Source organism: Argopecten irradians, chromosome 9, assembly GCF_041381155.1.
Source record: "Argopecten irradians isolate NY chromosome 9, Ai_NY, whole genome shotgun sequence".
NCBI classification, from domain to species: Eukaryota; Metazoa; Mollusca; class Bivalvia; order Pectinida; family Pectinidae; genus Argopecten; species Argopecten irradians.
Window position 1 is genome coordinate 27,926,410 of NC_091142.1, and position 11,279 is coordinate 27,937,688.

At 35.9% G+C, this 11,279-nt stretch overlaps 2 protein-coding genes across 2 annotated transcripts; one reads left to right on the plus strand and one right to left on the minus strand.

The window, feature by feature from the left end:
• Nucleotides 1-1,640: 1,640 nt before the first annotated feature.
• LOC138331945 (SRR1-like protein) lies at nucleotides 1,641-6,768 on the minus strand. Its single transcript, XM_069279839.1, has 7 exons — nucleotides 6,598-6,768; nucleotides 5,116-5,156; nucleotides 4,395-4,549; nucleotides 4,044-4,142; nucleotides 2,788-2,945; nucleotides 2,244-2,289; nucleotides 1,641-1,838 (listed from the first exon to the last, which is right to left on the minus strand). Exons 1-7 carry the CDS (start codon nucleotides 6,741-6,743, stop codon nucleotides 1,647-1,649), a joined length of 837 nt encoding a protein of 278 aa, XP_069135940.1. The 5' UTR covers nucleotides 6,744-6,768; the 3' UTR covers nucleotides 1,641-1,646.
• Nucleotides 6,769-6,971: 203 nt separating this feature from the next.
• LOC138331944 (3-oxoacyl-[acyl-carrier-protein] synthase, mitochondrial-like) lies at nucleotides 6,972-11,017 on the plus strand. The gene is given in 6 exon segments (XM_069279838.1): nucleotides 6,972-7,326; nucleotides 7,329-7,356; nucleotides 8,438-8,521; nucleotides 8,524-8,637; nucleotides 9,385-9,542; nucleotides 10,139-11,017. Coding segments are annotated over 6 exon segments (1,398 nt in total). The 5' UTR covers nucleotides 6,972-7,119; the 3' UTR covers nucleotides 10,946-11,017.
• Nucleotides 11,018-11,279: the final 262 nt, after the last annotated feature.

The following is an 11,279-nucleotide window of genomic DNA, read 5'->3' on the forward strand; positions in this document are numbered from 1 at the left end:
ACATTATATTACATTATAATTGTGTACGTGTGGTATAATTGAGGTGTGCGCTATATCCGGAAGTGCAAAGCAATTGTTTAAGTTTGCACTCATCTCCCATTGGGGTTGGGGTTGTTTGAGTGACCGGTAGTAGAGGTGGTTGACTATTCTCTCAAACAAACTGTACTGCATGTGGATGAGTTTCCGTTGTAGAGTTGCTGGCCTCTTCTGCCGTACCTCTTTCTCCAAGATACCAATTAAATCTGATCTTGCATAATCTGATCTCGCTGACGGTATCTTCTCTGTTGGAGAGTTACACACTCTGAGCCAGGGAGGATAAGTGCTAGCAAGGTCTTCGCAGCCGCACAGGATACAAACCTAATTTTCAACAAGACCTTATCAACACGAATTGGCTGTAGATGGCAATATGTGATACACTGGTCTGAGAATGAAAGGGATCTTCACGGGTTCCGTCTTACACAGGCCGTTCCATGTGATCATATGTTCTATAAAGTTACAGCGAGAATATGATTCTTCTTGGCCGAACTCGGCTGTTCTTCTTTTGTGCTGTTGTTCCCCCTCTGATCAATCCATTCCTATTACTCTTTTCCTTCTATCTCGGCCTTCTACTTTGCTCGACTGGTGAAAATGGTCGACTTCCAATCCTCATCCTATTTACACTGATGTTCCCAACAAGGTCCCGAAGCCCCAATGTGTTCTCTGGTTTGCTTACAGTGGCACTATCTGACCATATCTGGTCTGTTTTTGTACCAATTCGGCTGTCTGTACTTTGCTGTCCCTCAAAATCATGTTACAAGTCTATACCTTGCATTCATTTCTCACAAAGATGTTTTGCTGTACAGGTCTACTGTTGTGAAGTTTGGAGGGGCAGCTGTACGCCCAGCCATAAATACTCATCTCTGTCGCTTCTCTCCAGTAATCCAATAGTTGTTAATGGAAGTTCATAGAACTAGGAGTCCAAAACAATATAGACGTACGCCATGCTGATTCAAACAATTATTGGTTTCCCAAGGTCATTCCGACTTGTCAATCCTTCCATACAGTCGCTAGCTTGACCCGACAATAGATGGGATCTACTCCTCTTGGACTCTGATGAGGGCAAACGGATAGCACCCATCGTACTTGTCCATGGGTAGTTATTGTGACGGTCCACGGTCAGGTCATCCATAAAACATGTTTGATGGTTGAGAGACACCTGTGGTCATCTTAAGACCTCTTGACTCTTTCAGCAGCTTTAATGCTTATCTTCATCTCCATCATCAAAGGAAAAAGTGATACTGTTTAATCAGTTACGATGCTCTTTCTACGAACCCTGCCAGGCTGTTACCATCAAATGACTCCTCCACAATGCTGGCAATGTGTTCAATGATCTGGTAATGCTGCAATGCTATCTCTCAGCTTGTGTGGGATTCCCCGATTTGCATAGGTAAAACCAAATCTTTAACAACTATAAAGTCACCTCTATCAGCGCTGTGAAATTATCAGCTTTAGGACACTTGTATGTTCTAGATAACCTGAAAAGCCTGAAACTGCTCTCTTCTTTGCTGACATGTTGATGTAACGCTTACTCAGTGTGTAATGACAAACGTGAGCCATGTGTAGTTCCCAAACACTTTAATGAAAACACAATATACATACAATTTATGTTATAGTAGGTTTTTATTGGCTATGAATTCTACATCTTCTTCTTCATAGCAAGGCTCTGGAGGGCTCTCCCAGAATCCCTCAGGAACATTTTCCAGTTGGTTGGCTGGGAAACTATGAATGGCTGTATCGTTGAAAATGTCAGTAAATCTAAAAGTCGTTGGCAAAGGCACTTCTGTACAATAGGGATATATCTGTTAGCAGTGAAGGATATAAATCATCCAAGTTCAAAAGTGACATGTTTACTTGTTCACTCTGGGGGCACAAATCTCGTTGGAACAGCTGGAAGTTACCCAAACAAATTTAGTACAGTCTAGAAACTATATTCCAATTTTATTTTAGTACTTTTTCAGCACAAGGCCACAGAGAATATACTGTATCTGAGAATTATCTGCTCTTGTGGTTAGGTGCTGATTGCTGCATCATGTTTTTGTGGGCAAACATTTTACTTTTCTGTGAAAAATACATAGTTCTTGGACATATGACATAATAGTGCTGAATACCTTGTCACAAGAGCATATAACTCGGCAATATGCAATGATGAGATAATATAATAAAGTATCCCTAAATAAACTAGCCAGGTAAATGTGAAAGGATACACGCTGAATATAACCTCCAGTTTTCGTAAGAAGTCTGCTGGGAGTGCTTAAAGGAAAGAACACAAAAAGCTTATTATTAATTTTATAATCTATTTGATAAAATGTACCATTCTAGTGATTTTTCAAGGGATTCTTTTTCAGAATCGGGGTTTCGCGCCATTCACAGATTTTTTTCATAGTGGTATGCAAAAAAAATAAGGGCAAATCAGAAAGACAGATTTGATATGAAAACAAAGAAAAATACAATTAATTATTTTGGTATGATCATGCTCTTTCAAAACTACATTCAAATAGAAAGAAGGAATAAAGAGAATACAAATATGCTTATTCCATTGTAGGTAGTTGAACCTTGTAACGCAATCTCATTTCATTTAAATATCCCATTTAATTCAAAGTATTTTGTAGGTCCTGAGTTAACTTTTCGGTCCCTATTTAAATAATTAACTTGACTTCTCAGATAACTTGAACAGATATCACCGTCCTGGAATTAATGAAGTTGGGGTGTGTTTCAAATTTTTTGGTTTATTTAACAGAAGTATCTTACTTGTCAGTAATGCTGGTGAAACTATTCCCAATGATAACCACGTTGGATAAGTGTTCTTTTCTCCAGTTGGCCCATAGAAGATTATTACATAAACTTTTTCCACAGTGAGGCATATAAAACAGCGTCCTAGTATCCAGGGAACATGGCCGCTTACCTTCCTGTGAACGTAATATGATATACATGGTTCAGGGCCAATCAAGTTACTGTGAACATATAATTAAATACATGGTTCAGGGCCAATCGCCTTCCTGTAAACATATTACAAAATACATGGTTCAGGGTGAATTACCTTCCTGTAAACATAATATTAAATTTATAATTTAGGACCAATCAACTTTCTTTGAAAATATAACAAAATACATGGTTCAGGGCCAATCACCTTCCTGTGAACACAAGTTTTATATGTACATGCAATAGGTTCATAGCCAAACAACTTTCAGCAAGTAAAACATATTTTCAAGGCTCTTGGCCTATCATTTCCTGTCAAAAGCCTGATGAAGATAATTGTCACAAAATGTAAAGCTATCAAAATGCAATCAAAAACATAGAGACGGAGTTATCATATTACAATTTCATGATGTCATCAGAATGTCTATATCAAAATGTGACTGTGTGCTGCACCGATGACGAGTGGAACTTACCAACAAGACAATAGCCAATGGAAACATATCAAAGATACTGACCAATCAGAGCATAGTGTCAGAAAGAGACTGACTAATCAGAGCATAGTGTCAGAAAGAAACTGACCAATCAGAGCATAGCGTCAGAAAGAAACTGACTAATCAAAGCATAGTGTCAGAAAGAAACTGACCAATCAGAGCATAGTGTCAGAAAGAAACTGACCAATCAAAGCATAGTGTCAGAAAGAAACTGACCAATCAGAGCATAGTGTCGGAAAGAAACTGATCAATCAGAGCATAGTGTCAGAAAGAAACTGACCAATGAGAGCATAGTGTCAGAAAGAAACTGACCAATCAGAGCATAGTGTCAGAAAGAAACTGACCAATCAGAGCATAGTGTCAGAAAGAAACTGACCAATCAGAGCATAGTGTCAGAAAGAAACTGACCAATCAGAGCATAGTGTCAGAAAGAAACTGACCAATCAGAGCATAGTGTCAGAAAGAAACTGACCAATCAGAGCATAGTGTCAGAAAGAAACTGACCAATCAGAGCATAGTGTCAGAAAGAAACTGACCAATCAGAGCATAGTGTCAGAAAGAAACTGATCAATCAGTAATCATTGAACATCAACTTACTTCATTTTTGTCAATCACTTTGAAACCAAGTTCCCCTAGGATCTCAATTTCTGCATTCCGGAACTTTGGATCATACAGTAGGCACTCCCTTGCATCAATCTGTTGATTACACAAATATATCGGTGATATTCACATAACACTTCTGGAAATATCTTAATAACACCATAATTTCCTAGCAGCAATAACCAGATTCAAAACTCTTAGTGGTGGAGTTATATCCCTTCAAATTATTTTTTTTGAATGTAGAATGTTTATAAAATAAATATGTTTGTTTGAAATCAGATCTTCTTGGTGAATTGAACGCTGGTAAAATCTTGCTGAACTCTTTTCAATTTTGAGAAGTCCACATACCTTGAGGTGTTCCCTCATTGCCATCAGAAGACAGAGTTGGTATCTTGCTATAATGCATTCTGAGAAATTCCCCAGGCCATAGCAGACTGCCTGGTGTGGTAGCTCTTTGGTACCATCTTTTTCTCCATCACTTTGAAAGACTTTTTCAATCAAATCTAAAAAAAACAATCTGCTATATATCTTCTACTCTTTTCAGACAGCCAGACAAAATGAATATGCAAGAAGAGCAAAAGATAATACATAATATTATACTGTATTCAACCCAATATATACCCCTGTCCCTAAGCTACCCCCTTCCCCTATCTTGAAGCCCCCACTTTACTTACCTTGAATTAAATAAAGATAAAAAACATCCAAACCAATGGTTTCTTTATTCAAATTTCTTTGCTTTATGGGTTACTCATAATATATTTGGTATTATAACCAGGCTGTATTGTGTGGATTACAACAACAAAAATTTGAAAAGGATTGGGAGACCAGGTTGATTGCTTAATTATGACCAGGCATCTCAATTGCTAGAGTGCCGTTCTAGAGGTTCCAATCCATTGTAAATATCTTGGACATACAATGTGCATTATACAGAATGTCATTTGATCCTTAACTCATTTACCACTGAGACACATTTAGATTCATCTACCGGGTAAATTAAGTTTAGACTACATCATGAGTTATTGACTCATATGACAAATAACTGACATTGAAATATCACAGAACCACTTACCTTTTACAGATGAATAAAAGTCAGAGCTTGTCAACTCATTCCTAGAAAGTAAAAAAAAATAAGACATTAAAACAAATCATATCTTGATCTTCAATGGAGATCAAGATGGAGATCAAGATCAGATGATGATCAGAGTGATCATGAAATTATCATACATGTAATTTCCCAGCCTGTGATAATAAATATTAATGTGAAAGGATATTTGAATATTCATCGATAGTTCTTACTTCTCAATATGAAATATGAAATTTAAACATCTCTAGAGATCGCACTATAAAATATCATACACTATAAACATAATATCCTAGTAACACGATATTCAGTGAAACCTGCCTTAACAACCACCTCTGTATAAAGACCACCTGCTTAATAAGACCATTTTAGCAGGGTCCTAAATGGTTAAATTTAACACGATCTGACCTGTGTATAAAGACCATTTTTCCCGCTCCCTTGGGTGATCTTTATAGACAGGTTTGACTGTACATTGCCATGCATCTATTACTCCTAAAAACTACCCTAGCTGTTCAGTTGGCTTTGCCACTCTATTTGAACAATATGTATAACTAAACAAGAAATAGAAGGTAAATTTTCCTAGTTAAAGATGCTCCACCGATGACAAATGGTCACTTTTCACCATCAAAAACAGGAGCAGCCGATTTAGTTTTTTCTTCAGTTACAAAAGTTACTTACTTTACACCATTACCACTATTGAAAAGTTTGAGCTTCTAATTTTACTTAAGTTAAAAATATGAAAAATAATTAATTGCATCCCGAAAAAATTCCTTTGCACAATACCCTATATGGAATGAAGCAATTACTGCGCATGCACCAAAATTATGTTATGTTATTTTTTGTTTTAATAAGGCATATATATACACGATTAAGCACCAATTATTGTTCAAATGATGAATATCATTTATGCTCTGTCGTCGGTGGAGCATCTTTAAGTAATTTTATATATAATATGTGTATGCTTTTTATTCAATACAAATATATTATCATATACAGATACATATACTCCATTTCTTTAAAATACATTAGATACATTACAGCATAATTTCCTTCTAAAATTAGATGCACATACGTGTATCTAAATATGTTTGTTAAAATCATAAAATGACAGTTTTTTTAAAGATAAGATACTCTTTTAAACTACCTTTATTTAAAAAGAACAGCATCAAATGGGTTGATCTACATATAGGCCAACATTTACCTTTTTTTTTAAATATTTTTATCCTCAATGTGCCTACGCCTAACTTTAAAATAGGGTTCATCTAGTATAAAGGGATATCTATATATTGATGACATATATCACAGGCGTTTGCTTCTGGTTTGATAAAAATATTATAACTTACCCTTACTATATGAACAATAGTAGGGGTATGTTATTATATTTTCATCAAACTAGAAGCCGACGCCTGTGCATAAGTTAGTTGATTCACGAGATCAAATCATGTTCACAGAATTTAATTCCCTATTTACCTTGATTCAGTGATTTTCCGCATAGTGTATGCGATGTCTATCCCTTCATGTGACTGTACATCTGGATCCGAACATACACCAGTAATTTTCCTTGACTTTAATTTTCTGGACCTCTTTGATTTCACAACAGTAAAGTCGTCTGTCATTTTTTCCTTCCTCAAACTAAAAACTGAAGCGGAAGGTTGTCAAAATAAATCCGGAAACGAATAAAAAAATAATCCACGCATCTTATGTGGACAAAAACCTAATAAGAATAATTTGCTTATTCACAGTAATATTACTACAAAATAAGAGATAAATAATTTATGGGTAATAGTTATTGGTGATGAAAATTACGTATCCGGATATCCTCTTCATTTCCTATCCGTTTTTCGTTTTTAATTTTAGTAAAATTTTCAAGATGTCAGCCTCCGTGGTGCAAAACGCGATGAAACGAAGGCATTGGGATAATTAGTGTTTCCTTTATTTGTGAATCGTGACAACCAAAAGTAAACCTGATAAATATACGAATTTAAGACAACAATGAATTCAATTTGTCTTAAACTAACAAAACTAAGCCAAAAACTATCAAAAATTCACAAAGTCAATTTTCACACAACTGAAAAGTGTCTAAATTCTGACCATATCCGGACCGTCAAGTTAAGACGGGTTGTTGTGACTGGTTTGGGGCTCGTGTCATGTCTAGGTGTTGGCACCAGACATGTGTGGGACAGAATCATCAAAGGCCAGTGTGTGGAATCGGTACAATTAACGGACAAGGTACATGTCGACCTTCAATAAATTTTGATAAATTGAAAAATGAATAATTCATTGATTTCGTATGTGAATGGAATTTTACTTTTGCTTATCAGAAAAGTCTATTTCTTTAATGATATATTTCATCTGTCACCGCTTACACGTTGGTATTTTTTCACTTTCAAAAACAGAGCAGATTCTTTAAGTAAATATTTCTTCAGATACAAAGGTTACTAAACACCATTACCACCATTGAAAAATTTGAGCTTTTAATTTTACTTCAAGATAAAACTATTTAAAATAATTAATTGCATGCCGAAAAAATTCTGTTGCACTGACTAATGTATCTATATTGAATGAAGTACATGTACTGATTGATTGCACATGCACCAAAAGCAAAATAAATTATTTTGCATTATTTTTTGTGCTAATTAAATATCTATGTACACGATTAAACACCAATTATTGTTCAAATGATAGTCTCATTTCTTTGTCGGCAGTAGAACATCTTTAAATAAGAGTTTCTTACCCTATTCCAATGGATTTAGGTGTGTGTAAAATGTACGCATGATTAAATGGCTACTTTTGTGATGACACCTGCCCATAAGCGGATGTATTAATACATGGTCAGCAGGATATAACCATTGTAAAAATTGCCCTCCTTTCCATCCTAACAACATAAAACTATTTTTATCAAGTATACTTTTGTTGGTACATGAATGGTCCAGGTTTTAGCATCCTATGATTACATTAATCATAAATGTGGGTTCATCTTTTTTAACATCTTGTTAACAGCCAGGGACATTTAAGGTTTAGGATGTAGAGGGAAGCAAGAATGCCAGAGAAAAAACGCTGACCTGCAGTAAAATACTTTGGGCAACTGCCTTTAGTAGTTTCAAACAAAGAGTGTGGTTCAATATAATACATGCTAGAATAACTTGATTTATTCAAGGCAGATTTAAAGCTTATCATTTATTAGTCCATAAATTATCAAGTTACTCAAAGCATAGAAAAAGCTTAAGGGGAGATAATCCATGTGGAACAAGCCCCTTTACTGAAAGTGTGATACCAAAAGTACACCTAAAACTGACTTTCCTTTGTTTAGGATATGACGGTATTCCTTGTAAAATAGCAGGATTTGTTCCAAGGGGAGAAAACCCAGGGGAGTTGAACCTTAAAGATTACATGTCTGCTCAGAACAGCGGATCCTGTCCCAGGGATGTGCATACGCTCTTGTGGCAGTAGAGGAGGCATTAACAGACGCCGGGTGGAAACCAAAGACTGAGGAGGAGAAGAATTCCACTGGTACACTTAACTTACTGTGTGTAAACCAACTTGTTCTTGTGGAGACTTATTAAGCTTTCATGGCCAGTTTTAACAGTGATTTATTTGTGTAATTTAGAGTTATATGACTTTATGTGCCTTTTAAAATTATATTGGAAGTGAGTTATTTTTTGTGATAACCCATGAAATTTAATCAAATGCAAAAAAAAAAACCAAGTTGGTTTACTGAAATTATATGTAGCTATATGACGATATAATGATAAAAAAATCACAGAAAACCAAACAAAAAAATAAGTACTGTACTATTTAAAATTACCTTGTCTATGATATAATAGGCTGTGAACATGTTAAGTCAATGGCTAACTACCAGTATAGTGTGTGGGTCTCTTGTTTGAAACCATGGCATGGACCAAAAGACCTTCATAATTTTGAAAAATTGGACCATTGTCTATGTCATCCCTCACAACCAGTGACATGCATACTAATTATTAAATTTCTATTTATAGTTACTATAATGACAACCAAATGACATTTGCCGTTTTCAAAGTATAACCATTGTATTGATCATGCTTTATTTAAACTCTTAATTTAATTCTCAGTGAAGAAGAGTTGTCTGAATAAGATTTGCTATGAAAGATATTCAGGCAGACAAGGGTGATTCCCTTCCCCTCCCGATATTGTACTTTTGTTTAACTTTTGTTTTTAAGAAATTTTATTTCATCTGGCATATTTTATAATTTAATATTCAAATGTTAATTATGTTTTCAGGCGTTGCCATAGGGATGGGAATGGTTGGTATGGAGGAGGTATACAATACTGGTCTAGCACTACGAGATCGAGGCTATTCTCGAGTCAGTCCCTACTTCATGCCAAAAATCCTCATCAACATGACGGCAGGAAATGTCAGTGTCAAGTATGGCTTACAGGTAGGCAATCATCTTCGGAAACGCACGAGTCACTGCTCGTTTGTGATGATGGCATGCAGTATGTCCTTGGTGGTCATCTTGTTTTTAGTCTTGTGACAGTTAATTGTGGTCATGTGTCATATGTGTAATCTTATCAAATACCAGATACAAATATACTTTTCACATACTAGAGAAAGTTCTTTAACTTTATCTGTTGAATATAAATACTAGTAAATAGTAAACTTGCATGGATTTGATTCCTAGTAAAGATACAGTTGTATTTATTTAAATTAAATTTATTTTAACTTAATAATTTACAAAATTCAATGTTACATATTGCAAAAATCTGTGGGTAATTACAATAATGACATGTAAAATAAATTTGCTGGTTTTATTCAACGAAAGTTTCTACAAATCAAAACTTTAATGTTATGCTGTATTGAGAAGATACTAGCAGGGAATAAAAGTAACATTTGCCATGGTTTTAATTCATTTGACTGCTAAAGAAAACCGGAATACAGCTACAATATTAATTTCTGTTTAAATCTCTTTGCAGTGATGCTTCCTTTTAAAAGTGCTTTTTCTACATTATGTTCTCCCTATTTTGTCTTCCTCAGGGTCCTAACCATGCTGTGTCCACGGCCTGTACCACTGGATTACATGCTGTAGGAGATGCGTTCAGGTTTATTCAGCGAGGAGACGCCAAAGTTATGGTAGCTGGTGGATCAGAGGAGAGTCCCAACCAGATATCTGTGGCTGGCTTCTCAAGGATGAGGGCACTGAGTACAAAATATAACGACAATCCACAGAAGGCCTCCAGGCCTTTTGACAAAGACAGAGATGGGTTTGTAATGTCCGAAGGATCGGGGATCTTGGTGCTAGAGGAGCTTGAACATGCATTAGCAAGAGGTGCAGACATTTACGCAGAAATTTTAGGGTACGGTTTGTCCGGTGATGCAAATCACATGACTGCTCCACAGGAGGATGGTTCCGGGGCTTACAGGTGTATGAAGGCCGCGCTGAATGATGCAGAGCTCTCCGAGACTGACATAGGATACATTAATGCTCATGCTACCTCTACACCATTGGGGGATCTGGCAGAGAGTCGCGCCATCTGGCGGCTTTTCGGAGAGAAAAATCCAGAAGTTTTGGTCTCTTCCACGAAAGGTGCAACTGGACATTTGTTAGGCAGTGCAGGAAGTGTGGAAGCTTTATTTGCTGTGATGTCATGCTTTAGTGGTAAAATACCAGCCACATTGAATCTGTGTGAATCGGACATTGATCTTCCTCTGAAGTACGTAAGTCAGAACTCAGTGGACTGGCCATCAGGGTCAGACAGACGTTTTGCTGTAACAAACTCTTTTGGATTTGGAGGTACAAATGGTAGTTTATGTATAGGAAGCTTTAACCAAGACTCATGTTAACAATTTCAGATTGGACTTAATGCATGGAGTGTTCAAATATATTAGTTTGTAATAAATTGGAAACAAAATTCAGCAATAGTTTATTTCTTCAAAAGTGCTAAACTATACTGTAAACCTATTTCTTTTGTATGTAGTTTGATTTTAGCACTTTCTGTGTTGTCCTTGGAGTGCTTATTCATGTACAGTGCTAAATTCGGTAAAAGGGTATTTCCGGTATAAATAGTGCTAATTTATACCACGCTAATAAATCATAATTCACTGATATTCACATTTCCGCTAAAATTTGATTCCACTAAAATAGGTATGTTCACAGTATTTGGAGATTATTTGAAAT

Excerpts from the sequence above, each read along its gene's own strand:
- LOC138331945 (XM_069279839.1), bottom strand. The coding sequence starts at position 6,743 with ATGACAGACGACTTTACTGTTGTGAAATCAAAGAGGTCCAGAAAATTA. Across the intron at positions 4,550-5,115 it reads CTTTTATTCATCTGTAAAAG|ATTTGATTGAAAAAGTCTTT; the intron begins GTAAGTGGTTCT and ends TGTTTTTTTTAG. Across the intron at positions 4,143-4,394 it reads CAATGAGGGAACACCTCAAG|ATTGATGCAAGGGAGTGCCT; the intron begins GTATGTGGACTT and ends TGTAATCAACAG.